Source organism: Peromyscus leucopus, chromosome 8b (genome assembly GCF_004664715.2).
Source record: "Peromyscus leucopus breed LL Stock chromosome 8b, UCI_PerLeu_2.1, whole genome shotgun sequence".
Classification (NCBI taxonomy): domain Eukaryota; kingdom Metazoa; phylum Chordata; class Mammalia; order Rodentia; family Cricetidae; genus Peromyscus; species Peromyscus leucopus.
The window spans coordinates 27,226,084-27,253,064 of NC_051086.1; the positions used below are offsets into that span (position 1 = coordinate 27,226,084).

At 45.8% G+C, this 26,981-nt stretch overlaps 1 protein-coding gene across 3 annotated transcripts in view; it reads left to right on the forward strand.

Annotated features, from left to right (window-relative positions):
* The first annotated feature begins 2,330 nt into the window (after positions 1-2,330).
* Shisa9 (shisa family member 9) overlaps positions 2,331-26,981 on the forward strand; it is a 310,584-nt gene continuing 285,933 nt past the window's right edge. For 2 of the 3 annotated variants that reach the window (XM_028890054.2, XM_028890055.2), the window contains exons 1-2: positions 2,331-3,362; positions 15,941-16,068. In XM_028890054.2, the coding sequence (XP_028745887.1) occupies positions 2,677-3,362; positions 15,941-16,068 (814 nt within the window). In that variant the 5' untranslated portion in view covers positions 2,331-2,676. Of the gene's footprint in view, positions 3,363-8,600; positions 10,125-15,940; positions 16,069-26,981 lie in introns of those variants that run through there. The other variant, XM_028890056.2, reaches the window with a different exon arrangement.

Below are 26,981 nucleotides of genomic sequence, written 5' to 3' on the forward strand. Positions count from 1 at the left end.
GAGTGTATCCACTGTGCTCTGCTTTCTCATGTAGGCTCTAGGGACTGAACTCAGGCCCTCATGCCTTTGTAACAAGCACTCTCCTGATTCAGAACTTGTTAAAAATCTCAATTAACCAAAAAATTAGCTAACATAGCTCCTAAGTAACTTTTGTCTGTGTGCTGGGGAACACAGATAACCATGGCCCTTTTAGTCATGTTGTTTACATGGCAGTGCTTGGAGACATTAAACATACAAATATATAACAGAAGGTAGATTGAGTATCCATTAAGAAGGTACAGGAAGTGGCTAGGCCACAGGCTCTGGAAGCAGATTTTTTTTGAGTCAAATGTCAGTTCTAGCATTCACTCCACAAACTACCCTGGGATGCTTTTTTCATTGCTTTGTGGCTGAGTCAGTTTCTCCACTTTGCTGTTGGGAATATTAACCAAGAGGCAGAAAGTAAATGGGGCCACTGGGCCCAGTGATTGCTCCACAAGCCCCCAGGTTGTCTAGTACTCAGTTAGTTATTGATTTTTAATAAAAGTAAGCTGAGGGGCTATGCTGCAAGCCACAGATAAGTGTCCGTTGCCATCAGCTCTCACACCAACACTTGTGTTTGTGAGATGGACAAGATGGCAGGTGTGGGCACCTCCCACCCTGATTCTGAGATCTCACTGTGAGGAAGCTGACAGTCAGGAGTCTCACCCCTCTCCCACCTGGGGAATGGGCTGGAGTACATTCCACTGCAGTCAGTCTTGGCTCTAAGGCTGGCGTGGTCTACCAAGGTGGCCGGGTGTTGCTTCTGTAAATCTTATTCCAAACACCAAAAGGTGCAATTTATTCAAAGGAAGGGGGAGCTTAGCTAAACTCGTTGATTTGGAGAAAACTTGCTCCACAGTCCCAATAAACCCTCCCATAATTTTGCAATCAAGGGGATCCTAGCATACCATTTTATACGTGGCCCAACTTCTGGGTCCTTTGAAAATGTCACCAAAGAGTCCTGCAGCTGAAGTTAAACTGAGGAGAGGGCAGTGAAAACATTGTTTCCATGTGAATCACCAGCTGACAGCAAAGAGCATACTTAGTTAATACAATTAAAAAACAAACGCCAGGGAGTATGAGGATAGAAATTTAGCTTAGCAGCTTTGATGCAAATCCTGTTTTTAGGGGCTACTGAAGTCAAATTCAGACCAAGGACAGGAAGAAGTAGGAGAAACGGGAGAGGGCCTACAGCAGGCTGGGAGGAATCTGCCAGGAGAGAGAGAGAGAGAGAGAGAGAGAGAGAGAGAGAGAGAGAGAGAGAGAGAGAGAGAGAGAGAGAGAGAGAGAGAGAGAGAGAGAGAGAGAGAAGAGCAGATTTGGAAAGGCTGAGAAGAAATGCTGAGAGCTAAGGAAGCAAGCTCCGTGAGGATGTCGGGGAGGGGCCCCGTGGGGGACAAGGGACAGCCTGCTCTGGAGACAGTCGCGCTGGCTGCAGGAAAGACAGGATGGCTGAGGATGAGTGCCCAGGCCTTGCGCTGCGCCAAAACTGACAGCGCAGAGGCGCCGCCGCGGTGTGCCCTCCTGTGGAGCTCAGAGAACGCTGCGGGGGCGAAGAGGGACAGAAAGCTGCAGGTCCTAGGAGCTAGGCGAGTTCCGAGGAGACACCTTCCTGGACGAGCCTTGGCTTTGTCCGCTGGTCGCCTCCCCAGACCCCTAGGCTTCTTTAGTGAGTTCCCAAGCCCTTCTTCTGGGATGCTTATCACAGCCCAGGTCCTGGGCACTTCACCCACCTTCCCAGTTCAACCTCTGTCTTCTCTGTCAAGGGACTCGCGCCAGGCAGGAGGGCGCAACCACAGGAAGGGCAAGGCGGTCCCTGCCCTCCCGGGAGGCAGAGGACGATCCTGTCTACACTGCATCTAGTGTGTCTTGGAGTATGCAAGCCATCTAATCTGTCCCGATTCTCCCCGAGTCACCCCTTCCCTGATCGACAGATTGCAACCGCAGCTCCTGCGCACGCACCTTTGGGGTGGGGGGTGGGGTGTGGGGTGGGGGAGCCGCGGGCGGAGCCACCTCTAAGCCCTTGCTAGGGGTGAGCCGCACCTTTCTCCCCAGAGGGTGCCAGAGGTCCCGACCACGGTTCTCTCCACCTGCGGGGAAATCCTGGCTGCTCTTCCGAACCTGGCGGCTACGGAGCTCACTGCTTCTACTAGAGCACTCTCTGCACGCCCCCCCACTCGCCCCCGCCCGCCCGAGTCACCTCTCTCCGCGCCCCCGCCCCTTTCGAGCTCGCGCCCGCCCCCCCGCCCCCCCCCCCCCGCGCGCCTGCTTTACCCGCCCTCCTCCCCTTCCCCCTTTCCTCTGGCCCTCCCTTCATTCCACAAGTGTCGCTTCGCTCTCTCCAGCGCACTTGGCGAGCTGGAGAGGTGAAGAGCATCCTGCGAGCGAGCGGACGTGGGAGCCGAGTCCCGGGCGGCGGGCGGAGGGGAGTTACGGACACACCGACTCTCCCTGGTTCTCCGCCCCCGCCTCCCCCGGTGGCCCGCAGGACCTGCACCCCGCGCTGGCCTCCGCTCTTGCTTCGTCCCCGCCCGGCCTCGGCGCGCTCCTCCCCGGCCAGCCCCCTTCCTCGGCGCGCGTTGCGCTGGAGGCGAACGCAGGCTGAGCCGAGCGCAGTGGCCGCCGACCACTGAGCGCCCCGCGCCGCCTCCCTGCATGTGCGGCCAGCGGCGGCCCGCAGCCCCCGCCAGCAGCCTCGGCAGCTTCGGCCGCGCGTCCAGAGGCGGCGGCAGCGGCTCCAGCGGCGGCCGAGCGCTCCAGCCCGGGCTGGGAGACACGATGCGCCGAGTCCTCCGGCTGCTCCTCGGCTGCTTCCTCACCGAGCTGTGCGCCCGCGTGTGCCGGGCGCAGGAGAGAGCTGGGCACGGGCAGCTGGCGCAACTGGGCGGCATGTTGCTGCTCACAGGGGGCAACCGCTCCGGGGCCGCCTCCGGAGAGGCCGGCGAGGGCGTCGGGGGCTCGGACGCACCGCCGACTCGGGCGCCCACGCCGGACTCCTGTCGGGGCTACTTCGATGTCATGGGCCAGTGGGACCCGCCGTTCAACTGCAGCTCAGGCGACTTCATCTTCTGCTGCGGGACTTGTGGCTTCCGGTTCTGCTGCACGTTTAAGAAGCGGCGATTGAACCAGAGCACCTGTACCAACTACGACACACCGCTCTGGCTCAACACCGGCAAGCCCCCAGCGCGTAAGGATGACCCCCTGCACGACCCCACCAAGGACAAGACCAATCTGATCGTCTACATCATCTGCGGGGTGGTGGCTGTCATGGTGCTGGTGGGCATCTTCACCAAGCTGGGGCTGGAGAAAGCGCACCGGCCCCAAAGGGAACACATGTCCAGGTGGGCTGCCTCCCCTTCGCCCTCCTCTCGTGGTCTACTTTCCTTTCCCTCCCATCCCCAGCATCCCTAGCCATGGTCCCCCCCACCCCAACGTTTCCGATTGGGGGAATGTCACCCAGGACAACAACTTTCGCTTGCAGTATGGAACAGAGGCACTGGGCTCAGTACAGGTGGGGTTGAACGCCAAGTATGAAAGGGGAGGGTCTCTTTCTCTCTCGCCCACCTGCTGTTCCCTCTCACCAGAGATGGTGATGGGGCTTGAGACACACAGCCGGGTCTCCAAACTCTTGGGTTTTGGGGAAGAGGATCCATTGATTCTAGATGCTCCTCTCTAGGTAAACAGAGGCAGGCGAACTTGAAGCGCGGGGGGGGGGGGGCGTGTGTGATCCCTTGTGCGCGTGTGTGATGGAGGGAGGGAGGAAAGGAGTGCGTGCCTCCTGCAACTCGTACACTAGCGAAAATGAAGCGAAGCGAAGGAGAGGGAGCGTGGTGGAGGGGGTGAGAACAAAAGCCTCCTTGGAGCCGCTGTGCTTTCTCAGAGCTTTGATGGCCCTTGATTAGAACCTCATCTTTCCCCTTGGTCCTTTTCTCCTTCACCATCTATCTATCTTTCTGCTGCGGCCATCACAGCGCTGCGCCCCTTGCCTGGTTTGGAGCTGAATCCAAGGCCACGCTCCACCTTCCAAGCACCTTGATTCGTCAACTTTGCCTTTTGCTTTATTATGCAAGTCCCAACACTGGCAAAGTCGCAGCAGATGGGAGAGAAAGCATTTGGGAATTAATGGAGAGCTATTTGCCTTTTTGTTTAACCCCTTTCCCAAGTGTCTAAATTTATTCCCAGAACTCAGTAACTTTGGAGGAGAAGGATTCAGACTTGAGCCCAGAACCCGGGGAAAGATGAGGGGTTAGTGTGAGGTCTGGGCAAGAGAGATGAAAGGAGAATGACCACGGGCCAGCTAACAGCGGGATGGCTGGAGCAAAAGCCGACTTTGAGTCTGGGCATTGAAGTCACCATGTTCTCTTCACCCTCCAATCTACTCCCACCCCCACCCTGCACTGGGGTCATGTGTGTGTGTGTGTGTGTGTGTGTGTGTGTGTGTGTGTGTATGCGTGAGTGCGCACGTGCATGCGATCCATGTACATGCCTAAAAATCTGAACAAAGAGACCCACCAAAAATAGGCAAAGGAACATCACCACCTCACTAGTAATTATTTTCTATTTATATGTGGAAGAGTATCCAATGGATCTTCCTTTTCCCAGAGAGAAAGAATTTGGAGGGGAAGGTGGGGAAGTTCTGATCAGTTTGGGTTAATGGGGAGGTCTACTAGATGGTGAGGTTTTGGGGGCACAAAAGTACGCTCCCAGGAGGTCCAGGAAACCAGGGCTGACCAGACACTGACCCAGCCTACCTCCTGTTACCCCAAGGTGCCCTGTCAACTAAGCTTCCAGGTGGGTTCGCTTAAGGAGAGTACTATCCAGGGAAGTCTCCATGTCAGTGTTAGGGTGAGGGTGAGAATGGATGCAGGCAGGTCTGTGACAAGTGTATCGATATGTGGGGATTAGTACTCAGACACAGGTAGGCTGCCTGGCTGACACCTTAACTGGAACTGAAATCTCCACCATGCCTTTTTGCTAGGTTCTCAAGACTCCCTTTTTGGGATTTGGTGGCATATCTGTGGGAGAGATCTATGCTACAGCTTGAAGCTCCCTTAAATTGGGTGCTCTGGATAAACCAGTCCTCCACTGATACACCGGGCCTCAGTGGGGACCTCATTTCCCTGTCCTAACCCCCCCCCCCCCCCCCCCGGCAGCTCTTTTGGAGGAATTGACTGGAGTTTTCCTGCAAGTTCTTGGCAAGGTCTGTTTAGAGGCAACATCCAGGAGTACTCAGTGCTGGAATAGCAGCACCTTAACTCAGGCTCTCCCTGGAAACATTTTGGCTTCTAGAATGCAGTGAGTGCCTGGCTTTGGAAAGGGAGAAGACTTGATTATGTTCCTGGCAGCTTCTTAGGCGTGTTTTTCAAGCTTGCTGCTGTTTGAGACCACCTGTATTGCTTAACATTCCTGTTGTCCCCGGGGGCAACCTTTGACTTTAAATTAGAATATGGGATGCAAGCCAAGTACTATTGGGCTGGCAAAGTTCTCTAGGTGATTCTAATGCTCAGCCAAACACTCTGAAGGAAAAAGAATGAACATCTGCTGAGTACAGGGACTGTGAGGTGTGTGTGTGTGTGTGTGTGTGTGTGTGTGAAAACTCAGTTCTCACAGCTAGCCTATGAGACAGCTATTACTTTAATTCCATGTTCACATAGGAGAATGCACAGGTGAAGTGGCCTTGCTCAAAGTCACACAATTAGGAGAAAGTTGTGCCGTGCATAGTCATGCTGGGTCAAACTCACTTGCACCTGAGGCATATGTTTTAGGTCCAGTTTCAAAATCTGGGGAGCTTCCCAAGGTGCCGACTTTTAAGTTCTTGCTTTGGAGATTGGAAGTCAGAATGTTTGGAGTGGGACCCAGACATCTTCTTTAGCAGCCTCTTCAGTGAATATGAGATCCGGGAGAAATACTGGCCTTGAGTTTGGAAATATTTTACAAAGGTGGGAGGGGCAGAGTTAATCGAAGAGCAGAGCACAGTGTGGCTCTCTTTGCATCCTGTAGCTTGTTCTCTCTACTTGTGTAACCTTCCTATGGCACCAGGCTGCCCCAGGTCCCTCCGAATGCATCACATGCTGCTTATGTACTTAATCATTCGGAGCCCAGTGTGGCAATGGCTCATTAGCTTTTGCCTGATGGTGCTAAGAGATCCTCCAGCAGGGACCAGTGCACCAAGCTTAGTAACAAAGAGGCTGCTCTGAGGTGAGGCACATTCCAGGTGAAATTAGCCTGCCAGCCACAGCCTTTTAGTGTCTGTCAGGAGCTGCAGGATGCAGACATGGGTTTGTTCTCCTTTTGCCTGGGAAGCACCTTGCCAAGGACATTCAGGTGGTGGTGTCCTCTGCACACTTTATCCTGTGATGAGGAAACTTGTGTTTTTTAGGGAGGCCCCCCAGCATGTCAGAATGCACATTTGGAGTTCTTGACATATGGCCTGCTTCCCTCTGGGCAAGTGAGGGTGGAAAAGAAAGAGGACAGCCACCAGGAAGGGTGGGGAGAACCCATGCCATCTTGTAAGGACTGTACAAATGCAGGGACTAGGGAGGTGGTTCAGTGGGGAAGAGTGCTTGCTTTGCAAGCATGAGGACCTGGGTTCAAATCCCAGCACCCACACGAAAAGCCAAGCACTGTGGCGAATGTCTGTAACCCTAGCACTAAAGGTGGAGACAGGTGGATCCCAGGGCCTCGCTGCCTAGCCAGTCTAACCAGTTGGTGAGCTCCAGGTTCAGTGAGAGACCCTGTCCACAAATGTAAGATGCAGAGGGTATTCAGACATTCACCTCTGGCTTCCACATGCCCCCCAGTCAAGTGCACCCCTCTTCCCCAACAAACATACGGCACTCTAGAAGGGGAGAGGGAGGGAAGGCGGATGAGAACTGTGGACACAGCTCTGCAGCATCATGAGAGCAGCCACAGGCAGCCCCTGCTTCTGGAAGAAGTGACTGCAATGGTGGCTGGCTATGGCCTTTCAAAGCTCCTGGGGAGATATTGTTTGGTTTGCAGGGTGTTACTATTTATGCATCTTGAAAGTTTTCTGTGTATTGTTTCAAGACAGAGTCTGTGTGGCTCAAATTGGTCCCCAATTCATGGCCTTCTCACCCAAAATTCCCAGGGAATGGGTTTATAGGTGTGTGCCACCATAAGTTTCTACTATGAGAAAATTTAAACATTCAAAAACCTTGAGAATACAAGGAACTGTAGGGCATCCTTTGCTTGATCACAGCCTGTCACCCTTGGCACTATTTATCAGGGCTGGATAGGAACCCCTGTGGTGGGAACTGCCTTGCACATTGTAGAGTGTTTGGCAGCATCCTTGACCTCTACGTACTGAGTAGATGATACCCCCTACACATGCCATGATAATAAAAAATGTTACTAGACACTGTCAGGTGACATGGAGGAGTAAAATCCCCCACTGAAAACCACTACTCTTAATTATACTAGCTTTGCAGTTTTGTCAAATTTGCTTCATGTCATGCTTTCTATTTCTTTTTACCTTTATCCTCCTTCCATTCATCTCCCCACTTCTCTCCTCTTCCTCCCTCCCTCCTTTTCTTCCTTCTTCTTCCCTCCTGCCCTTCCTTCTCTCCCTTCCTCTCTTGTCCCCCTTCAGCTGAACCATTTGAAAATTAGTTGCAGACAGAGAATTCAGTCCCCACATACTTGCAGCATGGGTCTCCTCAGACCAAGAGCATTTCCCCACACAATTTCCCCGTGATCATAACTTAGAAAGAGAACAAAACTGCCACACTGTCATTATATGTCCAATCATATTAAAGTCTCCTTCTTATCCCAAACACCCTTCAGAGTTTGGCTTTAAGTCTGGATCTGGTAAAGAGGTGTTGTATTTGGCTGTGAAATCTCTTCAGCCCCTGATATTCATACTATTTTAAAACCAAGTCCAAGTCAGTAGCTAGTACTGAAAAGTGGGATTTCTCAGAGAATTCCAATTTCTAATTCCTTTGGCCACTTTGGAGATCTGGTAACACCATACCTGCAGTTTTCATGTAGCAGCTACTTTGGCTGGGTGGTGACTACTATCCCCTTTAGAGAGCCCTTCCAACTTACTTTATCATGTCACCTGTAAACCTGGGAGAATCAGAAGGCCTGTGTGAATGGCACGTGCTCCCAGCAGATCTAGTGAAGTCTCTTAATATTTGTGTGACCTTGAGAAGGTTGCATCACCTCTCTGAGACTCCAGTTCTTATCTGAAGGTTGAGAATTCACAGAGGAGCAGACAGTGATTAACAGAGAGCCTGTCTAGAGTCACTACCCAGCATCCTTCTAACTGGAATTCCTTCCCCTTGTCCACTGAAGGAGGTGACATTGCAGCTTGGACCACAGTGACCAGTCTGTATTCTGTGGCAGTGGCTAAGTCTCCTAATCTCTCTGGGTTTGCGTTTCCATCTGATCAGTGAATCTGGCAGCCTCTGAACAGGAGGGATGGCTTGTGTATGACTAGGTGAAATGTACTGCGAAGTGCTATCTGGGGGATGTCGAAGAACCCGTGTTAGATTTGCAATTTTGCCACAAGCTTATGTGTAAATTTTCATTTAATTTCACACCCCTCCCCCACAAGGTAGTTTCTATGCCAGTCTGCCGTTTACGGAGGCACAGATTGCTTTCCAAGAGGGTGAACAAGCACCCAGTGAGCTAGAGGAGTCTGACTTCAAACCCAGACAGTCTGAAGCAGGGGTCAGGTCCTTGGCTGCTAGGCTGCACTGCACTGGAGTACGGACCCGCGGGACCTCTAGTTTTCTCATATCCCAAAGAAATGCTCAATGACCCCCTACCCCCACCCCAAACAGCACCATGCACCAGGGCCTGTTCTGAGAGTCAGTTTGAGATTACATCTAGACAGGTTTATGTACCTGCCCAGGCAGGGTTAGACTTTTTGATGGAAATGTTGGGGAAGCAACCTTGAGGGCAGAAGTTTATATTTGACGCTCTCTCCTCTTGAAGTCAGTAGGAAATACATGTTGTTTTTCCCACCTTCAAACAATAAAAAATCCAAGCTAGAAAAAAATAAATCCATGTGGACAAATGACAAAGCAGTGTCCTGTGTGATTTTCAAAAATGGGTTAGAAGAGCCATGGTCCTTTACCAAGATATGACATCAAGTGGCAAATGCCCCCTTCTATTGGCCTTTCCTGTGGCCACACCCCTCCTACTTGCCCACCTTTCTGCACATCTGTGGTTATTTCAGTGCTTTCCAAGCTGGAGAAGCCCATGTGTGTTGACCACAGAAGTCTCTATTTTTCTTGCAGGACATGTTTGCTTCTCTTTTGGGACTGAAATCAGCTTTACAGAGCATAACTTACTTAGTCAAATGCACACATTTTAATTGTAGAGTTTGATAAGCTTTGATATTTGCATTGGTGTAACTACCACTCTAGAAACTTTGATTGTGACCATTGTCCTTGTGCTCTGAACAATGAATGAAGTTTCTTGGGCATGAGGTGGTGCTCAGGAAGCCCACTGATGTGTTTAAAACTCAGGACATGAGTTTGGACTATGGCTTTGTTGTTAGAACACTTGCCTAACATGCATAAGGCCCTGGTTGAGCCCCATCATTGCAGAAAACCAGGCATGGTAGTGCATAACTGTACTCTGGAGTGGGGTGGTGGTGGCAGGAGAACCAATGGTTCTGGGTCACCCTTAGCTACAGAGGAAATTTAGGGCCAGCCTCTAATTCATGAGACCTTGTCTCAAAACAAAATATACCAACCAAAACCAAACAAGCAAAGAACAAATCTTCTCCTAAGTTTTGACTTAGACTCCTGGAGGCTTTCAGGCAAGATACCAGGACTGGTTCTCTGTTTGGAAACATTGGCATCTTATATTTGCTTTCTTTTCAGAAAGAAAAGTGATATTATGTTTTCATTTTGTCCCACAGACAAGCCACCCTTATTCTCATCTTGGAGCTGTTTCTTTGGCTCACGTTCCTATTAGATCTCAAGTGGCATGTCCTCACCTTCAGGTTCCAGCTATGTATATTGCTTTCTCCAGGAAGCCCTCTGACCTCTCATGCTCAGCTTCCCCACTCTTCCACATACTCCAGCTCAGTGCTCAGTGTTGTTTTCTTCCCTTTGTAGCATGGTCTCAAAGCAAGTTACTGATTTATCAATTGATTGGTTTATTATCTGTCTCTTTTCATTATCATCCACAATAAAGAATGCAAGGACAAACATCCCATAACTTTGTCCCGAGTCCCTAATATAGAGAGTTCTGTTTCTGGCATTCTATTTTACATGGCATAACCCACCCCATCCATCCATCCATCCATCCATCCATCCATCCATCCATCCATTCATTCATCTGTCCATCCATACATTCATCTATCCATCCATCCATTCACCCAACCATCCATCCACCCATCTATCCATTTATCTATCCACCCATTCATTTATCTGTTCATCTATATATCACGCATCCATTTATCCATTCACCTATTCAAATATTCATGCATCCATCCATTTATCCATTTATTTATCCATCCATCTATTCATCTTTCTATCCATCTGTCCATTTATCCATCCATCCACCCATCCATCCATCCATTCATTATCCATTCATCTTTCCACCCACTCATTTATTAATCTATATATTCATCCATCCACCCATCCATACACACATACATACATATATTCGCCTTCCATACATCTACTTATATATTCATTCTCCATCCATCTAATAGATAACTTATTGAATCTCTACTTTCTGGCCAACAATGAGCTAGAACTATGAGAGGACAGTGACAGACACAGATGTAATTCTTTCCCTAACAGAGCTGTTAGTCACATATTGGAGGGACAGATCACACACAATGAAATGTACAAGAAAATTGATACTAAGCTGAAGCTTGAAAATTGCCAGTATTCAATCATTTTTCAACCTCAAAGACAATATGTCAACCCAACTGTTATGAACTTGGTTAAGAGTTTATATGTGTCAGGGGTAGGGAGGCAAAGTGTGGCTGCTTTTGTGAGGAACCCTAATGATACAGGATGATCCAGGAAACAGAATCAATATATCAAAAGTTTTATTATATAAAACTATCAAGTCCAAAATTTTCCAACCTGCTATCTCAGGTCAATCCTGAAGGCTGACAGAGAGGATGCTACAGAACCAGAAAGGACCAATGCTCAAGTTCCATGGCTGTCTGGCAGGAGAATTCTGTTAGTTGGGGGAGGATCAATTTTTTATTTAATTCAGACCCTCAAATAACTGAATAAGGCCTACCCACATTACAGTGGGAAATCTACCTACCTCACTTTACCAATTCCATGTTTATCTCATCCAAAAGCACTCTCTCAGAGGCACCCAGAAAACAGTTTTGTCAACATCATGACACAATGTAGCCAAATTACTAGAGTACTTATAGCATCAGTACCTGTAGCAGCTTGATGCTCATTGGCTGGTTTAAGGGCATTTATAATATTAGGTCATATCTTAGTTATTGAACCAGAATTTTCACTTTAACAAGATTTCCAGATAATCATGTGTCCTCTACAATCACACTGAAGCTGAACAGACACCAGAATCATGTGTCAAACCCTTAAGTGTTGGTTTGTTTTGTTGGGATGAATAGAAGGTCCTTTCCACTGATTCGTTATAGGTTTTGACACATCCATACTTAAAAATGTTTCAGTATGTAACCCATGATATGCTCATTTTGTTAATTAATATATGCCAGGACCCATGAACAAATATGAAGTGTATTGTAAAGCATGCATAAGAAAAGTTTTGTACTGTGTAGAAGGTGGGAAAATAAACATTACTTGAAGTCTGTAGTTAGTTGTGATGTCTTCCTGCTTCCACTAGCTACAATTCCAAGGCATTGTGTATACCAAGGATGATGTTCCTCACACACAAATAAATCCATGCTTTGAATGTTCTTCTTGAGAGTTTTGATTTTTTTTCTTTTTGGATGACTTTGTTTGGGTCTGATAGACCAATCCTGTTTTAACTTTATAAACAGCTAATGGAGAGTAGAGTTCTTTCCTCCTCCTCTTCCTTTTTCCCCCTCTTCTCTCCTCTCTATCTCCCTCTCCTTCCATCTCTGTTTCCATCTCATTCATCTTGTTTCCCTTCCCCCTCTCCTCCCATTCCCCTTCCCATCTTCCTTCTCTCTCTTCTCTCTTACCCTTTTCCCTGTTCTGTTTCTCATTGGGGATTCACTATGTAGCCTAGGCTGGCCTTGAACTCTGCCGTGTAACCCAGGGTAGCTTCACAGTTACCATATTCCTGCTTCAGCAGGAATGCCCATCGCTGGGTTACAGGTGTGCACCCCCACACCTGGCCTGCCATGTTGTTTCTGTTACTTGCTTTAGCAGCCCTGCCTTCAGCCTGTGCTTTTCTAGAGGAGAGCTCTTCATTTAGCCACATGCCTGCTTCATGATGATCAGCCTGATCTAATGTTTATAACTGATTGTTTATCTTCCCCTTGGGACACATATGGCTGCAGTAAGGGTCCTGGTGAGGGTGTCTCTGGTGGCTGCCTCCCCTGGTCTTTAGTCCCTGACTCCTGCCATCTGCTGTGTGGATCCAGTGCAGAGTGGCATCAACACACAGGATTGAATTGTTTTCTCATCTTAATGACTAAAAGCCATACATGGGCATTGTCTCTCTCACCCCAGACCATTTCATGCATTTCCTGCAGTGACCCAAGCATGCTGTTGATGCTCTTCATCCAGAATGTGGAGATCTCTAGGTTCTGGTCCCACTGCATGCCTTGGGAAGGACAGCTCTGGGAGACAGTTACCTTGCCACTCTGAGGCTGGAGTATCATAGTTCACAGTACCCAGAAGCTGCAGAGGGACCTGTGCCAGCCACGGTTAAGGTTGCCACTCCAAGCCCTTGCTTTGTTGATCCTGGAAAGCTTGACCATTTTGGTGCTTTGGGGGTGAACCTGTGGGGAATTTGATGAATGTTATGACTTCTTTGCTCAAGAAAAAAAAGGCACAAACAAATTTTCCATTCAATTCCAGAGGAATTCAGCGATCCTTTGAAGCCCAGGATGAAGAGCCCGTTTAGAAGTGAAAAAGGCAAGTTAGGTTTGCAAGGCCCTGTCCTCTGTCTCAGAACTCCCCTTCCCTGAAGCCTTCCTGAGTTTCAGACCATGCCTATTGCACAGGGGTAGGAAAGGGCGTGAAATTTGATTTCAGACATTCAGGACTGGGACTCCACTCACTCCTTTAGTGAGTAGCGGAGCTCATGTGGGCAGTTCCTTACCCTGCAAAATGGGTTGTGACAATCTTTCCCTTGTGATGTTCTTCCCTCCCCCATTTGCCCTGTTACAGCTTTATTAGCTTGCTTGCCTAGTCTTCTGTATGTCCTGCCTGATATGTTATTTCCACCACCTTCCTGTGAGCGAGCTAGCTTTCTGTTACTACAGCAAACATCTGAACTAATCAACTTACACAGAGAAAAGGTTCATTTTGGCTTACAGCCTTGGAGGTTTCAGGTCACACTCTGTTGACCTTGGCGATGAGGCATCATGTCTTAGCAGGAGCATGTGATGGAGCACAGCTGTGCAAACAGTGAGAAAGGAAGACACCAGGTCCCACAGTACTTTGAGGACATGCCACCAATGACCTGAAGACCTCCAACTATCTCTGACTCTTAAAGTCCCCGCCATCATCTACAGTGTCAGGATGGAAACTGAGCCTTTGACATGCATCTTTGAGTCCAGATCCAAGCTACAGCATCACATGACCAGCACATCTCTGCTCACTCAAGTCTCACCTCTTCATAGCATGTTGTCTTGGCATCTCTTCCCATTTCTCCCATTAATTTACTTCTGAGCCACTAAGTCTAATGAAGCACTAACTGCTTAGCAGTCAGTTCTCGCACAGACTCTGCAACCATGATTGTACCTTTTCTTTATGGATTTGTCTATTTGAGACATTTACTGTAAACAAAACCATAAAACCCAGGCCTTTTTGTGTTTGCTTTCTTTCACTGGCCATAAGATTTTCAAGTTTAATTCATGTTGGGGCTGGTGTCAGATCTCCCTTCTTCCTTTTCATGGCTGAGTCATATTCCATTTCATACACCACATTCTGCTTATTGGCTGATGGGCACTTGGACTGTTTCTACTTTTTGACTGTTAAGGAAAATGCTGTTTTGGCACCTGGCTCTGTTGGCTGCATCCTTCTTTGTTTGTTTATTTTAGTTCTTGCTTATTTTTATTTAACATATTTATTTTTATTCTCTCCCATAGAGTGTAAGCTCCAAGAAGTCCACGACCTCTTTCAGCTTGTGCAGTGCTGTACCCCCAGGGCCTCATGTCATGCATGGCACACTGTAGACAATAAACGTCTGTTGAATGAACAAATATGTGCGAGCTCTTGTTATTCTCCTGTCTTTTAATGAATTCCATCCTGGCCCCTGGCCCCCACAGGCCTCTGGCTTACTGCCCTGGGTCTCTCTCCCTTCAGACTGCTCCCTAGACTTGGTTCTCACCATAGCCTGTCACCACAATCAAACCTTTCTCATATCGCTTCCTCTTATCACTCTAGCACAAACATAAAATTGAACTTGAGCACATAGTAGTACATGGGGAGCTCTTTCAAAAGCACCTCCCATACACCCCAGCTCTGGGTTCCTAACCCTCTGCATTCCCATGGATCAAGATGGTTTAATCATGTTCCTGGGTGCTGCTAGCTGTGATCATCACTGCCGTGGCAGGGTTGACTTCAGCAGATAGGCTCTGCTGAGCTCCTGGGAATCTGCTTCCCCTTCCTCTGTCTCCTTTGATGTATATCTCGAGAGTCTACTTGGCTAGGAATGTCTGGGTGTATCCCCTAAAAACATGGTGACAGGGCTTGCAGGTGTGTGTCTCTTCCCGGCCCAAAAGTGGACTGATATGAAGATACCAACCAAAGTGTTGGTTCCTGGGATTTTCATAATAACAGATGCATCTACTAGTTTTCACAGAACACTTCTATGCTTGTAGTTGGCACCCCTGTGCCCAGTTGGTTCTTCTGCCTTACTAGTGTTGCATGTGGAGACAGCCATCCTTTCAGGTAAGTAGATACAGGACTGAAAACACTGGAGCACTCCTGTTTGCAAGATGTGAAATCAACTGACCTTAAGCATTCCCCTACGCTTGAACAAAGGGGAAGCCAGAAGGCGGTTCAAGAAGACCACATACGTGGAGGGATTCACATGCACACTCCTGTACTACACATGTTTAAGGGCATTTGTATATCTCTAAATACACATAAGAGGGGAGCTGTGTTGGTAGGTCTGACTTGAGGGTGTGACATCTGTTTGACTGTTATCTCTGCTCTGTTCTAACTGCAAACACAGCTTACATCTCATTGTGAAGGTCATCGATATCAGTTGGACTGTGTTCCCATCCTCTTAAAAAGAAAAAAAAATAAGTAAAAAGAAAAAGTTGACTGAAGTCTCTGTGCTGCACACTGGCTGTGTGACCTTGAGCAGGTTAACTCACCTCTCTGAGCTTTTGTTTTCTCTTCTGTAAAGGAGTAATACTTGTAAGCCCATGAAAAGGTCTATATTCTTTGGCTTTGGTAAGGGATGCCATCGCTTTCTGTGATTAACCTAGTGATTAGCTTATGGCAAAAACTGACACTAGGCCATTGCTAAGTAGGAAGTGTGGGGCATCTGTTTTAGGCATAAAGAGAGAACTCAGTCTCTGTGGTGGAGCTACACTGCATGAACTCTTCATGAACCCCCTCAGGTGCTCCATCGGGTAGACAACCAGTTACCTGTGCACAGAGTGACTTTGTAACCTCTGATTTATGCTTCTGTGTTTTCCTGTCTACCTCTAACTGGAATGGCAGCTCTCTGGAAGGGATGGCTTTGTCTTTTGTCCAATTGGGCAGTGCTGGGTACATGGCAGGTGCGTGCTGTCACATTGCAAATGAGCAGAGTCTGTTCTTTGTTCCTCTAGAGCCCTTGCGGATGTCATGAGGCCACAGGGCCACTGCAACACTGACCACATGGAGAGAGACCTTAACATTGTCGTCCACGTGCAGCATTATGAAAACATGGACACAAGAACCCCCATAAATAACCTCCGTAAGTACTGGTGCACGGGCCACTTCCAGTCCCACTAGGCAGCGGTAACATGGTGGGATTTTCTGGGGTGTATTTGGATCAGTGAAGAGCGACTCAAGGATGCGTTAAATTTTTCTGTTCGATGTGATGCTGAATTGGCACCTTAAGAGTTGACTTGGTTGTGTTCTCTGTTAAATAGTGATCCACTTAGTTGGTTTTCTATTAAGTACTAGATGTCTTGATTGGTTCATCGTGTTTGATCTATTGATCTATTTACCTGGAGATCATGTTTGATTTAGGTTGTTAGCCTGCTAATAATCCATCTTATTAGTTCATGTTGATTGGATTGTATGAACTACCTGTTCATCGTGACTGGGTCACTTGTTTACCAATTGTTTTGCCTTCAGAGGTTGACTAGATGTTACTTTTAGGTTTCATATTGCTTTCAATGAACAAGTTTGGAATTTTATCTTTTAAAACATAAAATGAGCTTCACAAAGACAACATATAACACCCCTCATATGTGTGTATAGTGGGGGATGTTGAGTCCTGGTCACTATGATTTGGGATGAATATGCATCCTTCTACAATAGTAAATTCAGTTCTCTTGTTCTCTCAGGAAAAAGGGGCAAGGTGCTTCTACCATTGTGTTTTAGTAGCTGTTCTTCCTGAAACAGAGTACTCTTGGGGATCCTGTTCTATTCCCATGGGTTTCCTTCCCTTCCAAAGCTCTGTATAGACAACACACACCATGGAACTAATGTTTTATTTAGGATTTGGGGAACAATGAAACTGGATTTTGACAAACGCACATTAGTATGGTGATCATTTCTAGAGTCAGGTTTTCAGGTCACTCTACCTCAAAGCAATGTGAAAATCATGGTTGAAAGCAACAGACACAGTCAGTCAGAAGGGTGCATCTAACCATAGTGGATGGGAGGTTCCCAAAGACAGCAGAAACTTTGGGGCCATGCACTTTCCCAGGATGGGCATCCTTTGCTGAAGCTCACCCACAAGCCACAAGGCTTGCTCATTTGCTGAGACATAGTTTCAAATTGCTAGGTGACATGAATTCTCTGATTTTATGATGATAATTTTTCATGGTTTTGGAAATTCTTGTACTGTGTTGGCAATATCAATTTGACATTGACATGGTTAGGAAAATGGGCCATCCAATGGGATGTTTCAGGTTTTATAATATTAAATAACTACATATTATTTACTTGTGAACTGGATTATAATATGGTATTAGAAATCACCCTACTGCAATGCAAAATACACAAGCATTTGAAACTTTATGTCCGAATCCCACAGACCCTGGAGATAAGCGGTAGCAACTGTGACAGAGCAGTTGCTGTGTCTGGTCCTGCTCTGGATGGAAGCGAACATATGCTCTTCCCAAGTCTGATGAATGTGAACCCCGAATGTAAGCAAATGGAGGCCATCAGAGCAAAGACCTGGGATGGAGCTTCTGGCCACAGAGGGTGGGTTAACAGGTTTTCACACAGAGTCTCTGTCTCAGAGGTGATTTTGAACCACACTGGAGTTGTTCATTGAACAACAAACTTACCCAGCTTTCCTTGCTTGATAGGCAAAAGGTCAGGGAAGGAATGCTAATTAGTTCTGCTTAAATAAGGGACTTTTGTTTAAAATTGTGCTGAAGGATAAGTGATTGCTGGGAGGTGTCTGTCCAGGGACTGGGTACTCAGGTGTCTGTGAGAGGCCACTTGGATGTATGTATGGTTCTTCTTTGGGTCTATATTTGTGCCTTGATGATCTTTTTGAACAGTAGGGCTGGGGTCTAGGCCAGCTTGGGTGGGATGGCATCACATCAGTGGCCACATTCCCACTCTTTTTCTTTCTTTTTTTGCTTTTTATTTGGAAAGCAGGATTTCACTTACTAATGCCGAGGGTACCCTTGAGATCTTCTGTAGCCTAGGCTTACATTGAACTCTAGATCTTCCTGTAGCTGGAATCCCAGGCCTCACAAGGCCTGGCTTTGTGGCCTTTGACATCAAAGAGAACAACGCAGGAGAATGTTCCTGGTAAATCCCAGTAGAGAATTCCACTAGTGCCATCACCAGCATTGTGTCCTTACAAGAATTGCTTTGGACATTGGTTTCATTTAATTCTGCCAGACTGACCCAATCCTTCTCCCCAAAACATTCTTGAGAACCTTTGACTAAGAACAATAGGGAGTATGTAGCCTTGTAAGTTGAATTCACATTAGAAAGATAAATTGTATGCAAAATAATAGTTATCAGTAAGAATGAACTTATTTGTAATGAATTATTTATCTTTTTATTGATTTATAGAAACTTTTTATATATTATAGTCACCTAAAATATGTATGTTCAGAAGATGGGGTGATTTTTGGAGTTCCCTGAGAAGTTAGAACTACATGATTGATATTAATTACTTACCAGGGCCTTAACAAGCTGAGCTGTTACAGAACTCATTTTGACTGATGGAGAAGAAACAGGAGAGGAATCTGTTCTGATCAATGGACAATTAGGCCAGCCCTTCATAGAATTAGGACCTACCTAACTGAATATAAAAATACTCCCTGGGCATTGTGGGAGCTCAGTGACTTAGCACTGTGAAATGAGAAGACAGATGTGTGCATTTGTGACCCAGGAAGGAGGGTCGGTGCATTTTTAGCTTGGTCTTCACTTAATATTCAAGTTGCTGGATTTGACTGTGGATTTGATAGTCTATCTACATGTTCTTTTCATCTCTGCTCAACAATGCTTCCAGAGAGAACTAATCTCTGAAGGGACCCTGGCCAGCTTGAGCATGGCAATCATGGCTCTGGCAGGCCTTGCCTTTCTCTCCCCCTTCCCTCTGCCTTGCTGAAAATGGTTAGATTACATTCCTAAAGCTAGACACCAAGGCCTATTCTCTTATTTGGCCACTTCCTTCTTCTGAGGCTGACTACCAAGGTCCAACTATCAAAGTATTGAAGTCCAGCAATCAATAGACCCCTTTGGCTCACCTAATTAACATGCCCAATCAATTAAACACCCATCCTAACACAGAGTTTCCCGTTTACCTTTATAAACTGCCATTTATATATGGGACACTTCAGTCTCCTTGCTATAAAGAGCAGTCCTTTGTCCCTTTGGGACAAATACTCCTTCTCCTTGTTCCCTTCCCCCTCTCCCTTGTCCTCTGTCTCCTGTCTTTGTCTCTTATTCCCTGCCCTTTGTCCCTTGTGCTCAGATTTGTCCCCAAGTGGTCTTGGCATGTCCTGAGCTAATACGGATGCCTTTGATTTCTATTTTTAATTCTCTCATCATCTCCCCTTCACCTCCCCCTTCTTCCCCCTTCTTCCTTCCTTCCTTCCTTCCTTCCTTCCTTCCTTCCTTCCTTCCTTCCTTCCTTCCTTTCTTCCTTCCTTCCTTCCTTCCTATCTATCTATCATCTATCTGTCTATCTATCATCTATTTGTCTGTCTATCTATCGTTTCTCTGTTACACGAGTTTGTGCAGATGTGCTTACCCATGTATCTGCATATAGAGGCCAGAAATCAACATTGGATGGCATCTTCTCTCTTCCTTCCTTATTTTTTGAGGCAGGGTGTCTCATTGAGTCTGGCCCTTTCCATTTTGGCTAGGCCAGTAATCCCCCGGGATCTTCCTTTTTCTACCCACCTGCACTGGTGTTAAAATCCTAAAGGTCCAGTTTTTACAGGGGTGCTGGGAATCTGAATTTGAATCCTTGTGCCTGTGCAGCAAGCATATTACCCACTGGGTCATCTCCCCAGCCCTACAACTACTGCTACTACTTATTATTTTTTACATCATAATCCAAGCAAGTGAGATTTCACCCAATACTGAGGACAAATAGTGACTTAATGTTTTAAAACATGGAATCCACAACAAAGAAAAGGCTCATGTTCTGGTTCTATCAAGCCTGCTTCCCAAATAGATTCCCAAACATCTCTCATAAACTAAGAAGCAGAGTCAGTGATGCTGGTCCCTGAGCCCACTCATTTGTCCATGTTCACCAAGGTTGTGGTGGGATGTCCTACCCTTGGCTTTTGGAAAACTTGGCATAGATGTTCTCAGCTTTTTGTAATATGTAGTGAGCAGGGGATTCCTCAGCCAGGGCAGGCAGAAGGTCGATCTAGACACCAGTGTTTAAGAGCTAAGTATATGTAGTACAGTGTTGAGTGACTCGGACAGATGGCAGTGTAAGTCCTCAAACTCATTGTCATTGTTAGGACAGGAAACTGAGGCTTAAAAGCTTTAATGATGGAACATTTGCATAATTATGAATGAATAGAACTGCACTTTTCTCCCCTAGTGCTGGGGGATTGAACGCATGTCATCACACATAGTAAGCAAGCCCTCTACAACTGAGAGCTTAGATCTCTCTGTCTTTCTCCCTCTCTCTCTTTTTGAGACAGGGTCTTGCCTAGCTGCCAAGGTTGGACTTAAACTCACTATGTAGCTCAGATAGTTGTCAAACTTGGGATCCTGCTGGCTCATCCTCCGTAGTAGCTAGGATTACTGGTCTGCACCACTGGGTCCCACTGAAATGGAGCCAGTGAGGCCCAAGGGCTGTGGTTAATACCGTTTGATCTCTCCTTGTTGCAGGTGTTTGCAAAACTTATGGGTGTCCCTCTAGGAAAGGGCCCTGTGAAGGGTGTGCTAAAGCTCCTTTGGTGCCTCAGGAAAGAGCCTCATCCAATTTGCCGTCTTGTAGTGAGGACTCCTTTAGAGTCCTTGACATTTACTGAGCACTTGCTGTGTGCCAGGCACTGTGTTAAGTACTGTGAATGTTAAGTTAACTCATTCGTACTCAGAACAACCCTCAGGTAGCCAAGCCCATCTGCCTCTGGCTCCTTGTCCCTGCTGTGCATTGTGCCGAAGCCTATTGTTCCTATGACTCCTCACTTGGCATGCCTGATTCTAAACTGTCTCCTCAGCAAGATCTTCTTGCTTATCTCTGGCCTCCAGTCATCGACTGCTCCCATCTCACCAGGATTTTCTTTATAATACATTGTTCTATCTGAAATTGTCTTGTTTTTTTATCCATCCGTCTCAAAACACAGAACAACTTCGAGGAAAGTACTGTGTGTGTCCACCGTCATCTTCCCAACACTGGACCATGTCTGCTTGCAGCAGGAGCTCTGTGAATGTCTGTCCAGTGTAGGTGGGCATTGCTATTCACGGTTTATGGGTTAGAAAACTGAGATGGAGGAAAGTTAAAGAATTCATTTAACATTTTGACTGACTGAGATTTTTAAATTCCAGAAAAATGGAAATTTGTGGAAGATGAAACAAAATTGGAAAAATACTGGAAGTCATTGTGTCTGGGTGACAAAATACCTGGAGTTTGTCCCTTTCTCACTATGTGTGTAAATGTGTAAATTAGGAGTTAATGTTAAAGCATCTGTCTGTGACATCGCAGTGACTAAACAGAGAAGCCAGGATTCACACCTGGGTATGTGCATGGTGTGAGCTGCCTCCTGGGGAGATTCAGGTGTCAGGAGTGGGGGCCGCATTAGTGACTTCTGCATATGTGTGACCAAAATACTGACAGAAGTGACTTAAGAGAGCCAATTTCTTTTCCTGTGGCTTCAGAGAGTTTCATCACTGTGCTGCAGGGAAAGCATGCAGAGAGGCTCAGTCCATGGTGACAGGAGCACACAGAGATGGTAGTGTATGGCAGCTGTCCACTGGGTGGAGGAGCAGGAAGCAGAGTGAGGCGGGAACAAGGGCAGGCATAGCCTTCAAAGGCCTTCTGACAGCTAGGCCAGTCCCCAAGGTTCCAGAGCCTCCCCAGATAGAGTCGCCATTTGGAGAGTGTTCAGATGTGAGCCTTAGGAGGACATTGTGCTAGCACGATAAGATCAACACCAGCTGCATTCTTGATGGGGGTACAGGGCACACAGATGTTGGTCTCTGGTTTGTGAATCTTCTGGGACCAGCAGTTTGACCAAGGTAGAGGGTATTCTTGGATCCTTTTAAGTGCCGGGTGGGACAGATTCTGCAAGCAGGAGCATGGGAATTAGAGGAGGAACAGGAATGCACTTGCTCAGGTTGTCTCTGTTTCCCTTGTATTTAAAAAATGTACTATGTTCATAGATACTTGCTGTATCAATGCATGTATAAGTGTCCAGCACAAGCTCAACAACAACCCCAGTGGAATGCACAATAAGGAGGACTCGTAGGATTTTAAGCTTTGAAGGAACTTGGCTTATTCCAACTCAGGTGAGGATTTAACTCTCTTATGATGTCACATACACAAACTTGTTCCTGAACTCTAAAAAATTTTCCTGCTATGGAAAGGCACAGTGCTTCCATCTGACTCCAATGGCCCTGGGACATGCACTGGTGTGAAATAGCTAATGAAAGTGATCTGTGCTAAATGTGTTCAAGTGGCTTTAGCTTGAGAAATGTACTTGTCTCTGGTGTCAGTACTGTTGATGAGTCTCCGACACTGGGAAGCTGCTTATCAAATATGTCTAGCATGACATGAGTATGAGGCAATGTAGTGAGAAAGTGGAGGGTCTGCACTTCAGAGAAGGAGAGCTAGAACCTGGGCTTTGTCTCATCACTTACCAGCTGTGCAAGCTTAGAAAAGTTAATAGAATTTTCTGAACCTCTTTTCTATTCTACAAAAGGAATAAAGTAATATCTACCACACAAGATTACTGTGAAGATTAAATTTATGAGCCCATATAAGGAGTGTAGCATGCCTGGATATATAAATATCAATTGTTGATATTATTTCTTGTACAATGAGTGACTATTGGTGCTACAATTATCTGTTCACTAGAGAGCAATGATGTGGACTGAGATGCATTCAGTGGACAGTTGTTCACATTGTTTCTATTCTCTGTGTTGGCTGACAGCACAATGTGTGTGTGTGTGTGTGTGTGTGTGTGTGTGAGAGAGAGAGAGAGAGAGAGAGAGAGAGAGAGAGAGAGAGAGAGAAAGAGAGAGAGAGAGAGAGAGAAAGAGAGAGAGAGAGAGAGATATGTTTGTTCATGTACATAGTATGTGCTATCAACAAAGAAACAGAGCCTGTACTAGCTAATTTTATCTTAACTAGACACAAGATAGAGTCATCCAAGGAGGGAGTCTCAACTGAGAAAATGCCCCCATAAGACCGGACTGTAGGCAAACATGTAGGGCATTTTCTTAACTAGTGATTGATGGTAGACAGTCCAGCCCATTGTGGGTGGGGCCATGCCTGGGCTGATGGTCCTGAGCTCTATAAGAAAGCAAGCTGAGCAAGTCATAAGGAACAAGCTAGTAAGCAGCTCGGTCCATGGCCTCTGAGTCACCTCATGCTTCCAGGTTCCTGCCCTGCTTGAGTTCCTGTCCTGACTTCCTTTGATGATGAACTGTGATGTAGAAGTGTAAGCCGAATAAACCCCTTCCTTCTCAGTTGCTTGGGCCGTGGCGTTTCATCACAACAATAGTAACCCTAACTAAGAGAGAGCCCTAAAAGGAAAACAAAAATCACCTTAAGTAAGTTCTTTTCAAAACTTTCTTCTCATGTGTCCACATATGCTGCCTGATCAGCTTTGCACTGCTTTCCCAACCAGCTATAAGACTGTAAAGAAAGCCCAAACCTGCTTGAGTTTCAAAGATGCCAAGTTTGTGCTCCTTGCATGCCCGGGAAAGCCTGTCCTTGGACACGATTCCTTTGTGAGAACATTTCTGTCCTCATGTTGGATGAAGGGAGGGGATACACTTACTGTGGGATTGACAGGCTCGAAAGAATCACAAGTGACACAAACACACTTGCGTGTCACCTACCAGGTGTGTTCATTTCAGCAACAAAGAATCAATGAAGAAACCAGCTTAGGGGCTTTGAGTGACCTGCCCCGGGTCATAGGGACACTCAGCAAGGAGTTTAGGCTCTGGACATAAACTCATACAGGGAGGTGCAAATCTTACACTCTGGCCACACCCTTTCTCATGCCTTTCCCAGGGGCCCTTGCTGCTCAGTTTATCAGGGTTATGTTTCTTTTCTCTTTCTTTACCTTACTGATTGATTCCCTCTAAGAATTGCAGCATTCAGTGATCCTTATCTTTGAAAAATAAACGCACTTAAATAAAGTCACCAATCTTGTTATGGAGCACCAAATATTTCTGACAGTTGTTTACTTCCTATAATTAATATTTCCTTTGAATCAACTTTCAACTGGCATTTAAAAAATTCCCTCTATGTATCAATGGGAGGTAGAGGTGTGGGTGAGGAGGCTTTCTGTATATCCTCACAGCTCTTACAGGACTCTGAGGGGGATAAAGCTATGGAAGTAATGATGGGGCTGCTGGAGGGTACCCTGGGAGCAAACAGGAGCCCCCACAGAACATGGGGCAACAGAGGAGCCAGGGCAGCTTCCCTGAGAAACTGATAAAATTTATTTATTCTGTAAGGAAAATACTCCCTAACAACTTTACAAGAAAACAGAGGGGTCAGGGAGTGGAACACTTTGGTATTGTTTGCCTTTGATTGAAGGGAGAACTTTGAGTCACAGAAAACTGTTTTTTGAAAGGATTTTATTTTTCTATTGCAAATTGTATAAAGAAAGGAGCTTTTATTTGATTAGGATCATAATAATTTTGGTAGAAAAATAAGAATAAGAATGCTAAGTCTGACAAAGGAAGCCTAGGTTTCAGAGTCAACTATCAAGCATTTAATCCAGACTATTTTCTGGTTTGAGGGCTCTCTTCAATCAATCAGCCTGGTGTTTCTCTCTAGAGGAGATTAATGTTGATCTTTTGCTTCTTGGAAATTAACAATCAACAAAAAATAAGTAATATACTTAATATCATGATACATACATTAAAATAATTTACAGTAAGGTTTGAGAAAACCTGCCTTAAAAATCCCTGTAAGCATTCTCAATAAAGTTAATTACAAGTTGAAAGGAAATCTCATTACATTAGCCTGAGAATTACAGTTAATGAAGCTGAGTGTAATCACAATCTGAATATTTCATTAAATGGAGATTCGGAGTCATTAATTCAGGTATTCAGCCTGGAGTCTTGAGCTTACATCGACAGTGCTGATGTATTGCTTGCATTTTATATATTTAAATCTGGATCCCTGGACCTGTGGAAACACACCCATCCCAGCCCCAGATCTGTCCCTGGTGCTGAACCTCTTGGCTGTAGTTAACCTATTCAAGCCACTCAGCCAAAAAACCTCTCTTGGGTGATTTTGGAGCTGAGGTGAACTTTAGTGTTGTCTTGCCTTTGCTGTGTTTCTGACTTCAGAGAGGTGAGGGAATTTACAGAGGAGGAGCCCCAGGGCTCTCACAATGTGCTAAGTTTACAATTTTTCCAGTAAAGGAAATTAAGAAGCAATTACTAAATGTTATCTTTATTGTGCCATAAAAGATGTGGACACTTAAATATCAAGCATTTAGGCAAGAGCTAGTTTTCATAACAAAAACCAAGCTTAAACTGGCCTTGGTGGCACCTGCCTTCAGTCCCAGCATTCTATAGGAGGACTGTAGGTTCAATGCCAACCTGTGCTAGGAAATAAGACTCTGCCTCAACACCCACCACTCCCACAAAACAAAAAGTAAACAAAAAACAAGCCACAAAGCCTAAACCAAGTGAAATTAGCATCCCATAAAACTTATGTTTCTATGAATTTACTACTCTTTTCCTTTTTATCTATCTATCTATCTATCTATCTATCTATCTATCTATCTATGTATCTATCATCTATCCATCAATCTTTTAATTAATTGAAAATGAGATGTGGGTTTGTGTTTTGCCTGTTTGATACTCATCATCAAATGAGTATTTGTTATTTACTAAATTCTAGGCATTATGACTTGGGGTTGGTTATATAAAAATTATCACTGTATTTCTACACTGTATCTATCTATTGTTGTGTGATATTTGTACACTATGTGAAGATATGTTGCTGTGATTGGTTTAATAAAGAGCTGAACAGCCAATAGCTAGGCAGAATGTATAGGTGGGACTTCTGGGATGGGAAATACATAGGGCATCTGGATCCTGTATGGTGTTTTGTTGACTCTGAATTTTTTTTTAGGAGGGGGCGAGCCCCCCACAGTGGGGTTCACAACCTCACTGTTCTTTTTTTTTTTTAAGAGATTTATTTATTTAAAGATTTATTTATTTATCATGCATACAATGTTCTGCCTGAATATGTCCCTGCAGGCCAGAAAAGGGCACCAGATCTCATTACAGATGGTTGTGAGCCATCATGTGGTTGCTGAGAATTGAACTCAGGACCTCTGGCAGAGCAGCCAGTGCTCTTAACCCCTGAGCCATCTCTCCAGCCCCCGACTCTGAATTTTTTAAATGCAAATGTACAAAAGCCACTGGCTACTGAGAGACACTAGATTATGGAAACTGCTAAATTAAACCAACCTATATATTAAAAAAAGGTCTTAACTTCAAAATGAAAGTCAGAAAATATGTTACATTAGGGGAGAAGTTATACCTTTGTTTCCACAGGAAACAAAAAGTTAGGATTCTCTTCAAAATTAATGAAGATCAACTTTGATTAGGGGAGACTTCCTGAAAATCTTGGTTACAGACATTAAAAAAAGAAACCAAGAAAGAATACAGGACAGATGATGTATATGCCAATCCCTCTACATGGGAACAGCTCCAAGACTGGTTCAGACATGATAAATCTTGTTGGCTACAGAGTCCTCATGACTTATTATTACATGCCATCCTTTCATATGGCATGGATAGAGGTTTGATTATACAGTCCAAATGGATTTATAAAGTTGACAGATGCCTTTTACCTACTCAAACACGGAAGAAAAAATTATCTTTAACTTACTTGTGCACACCACACATTTCATAATTGTGTTAGTGTACACACACACACACACACACACACACACATGTATGTATGTATATTACCTTTAAAAGTTGGTGTGTTTTCAGGGGAAAAAGGATAAGACACCAATA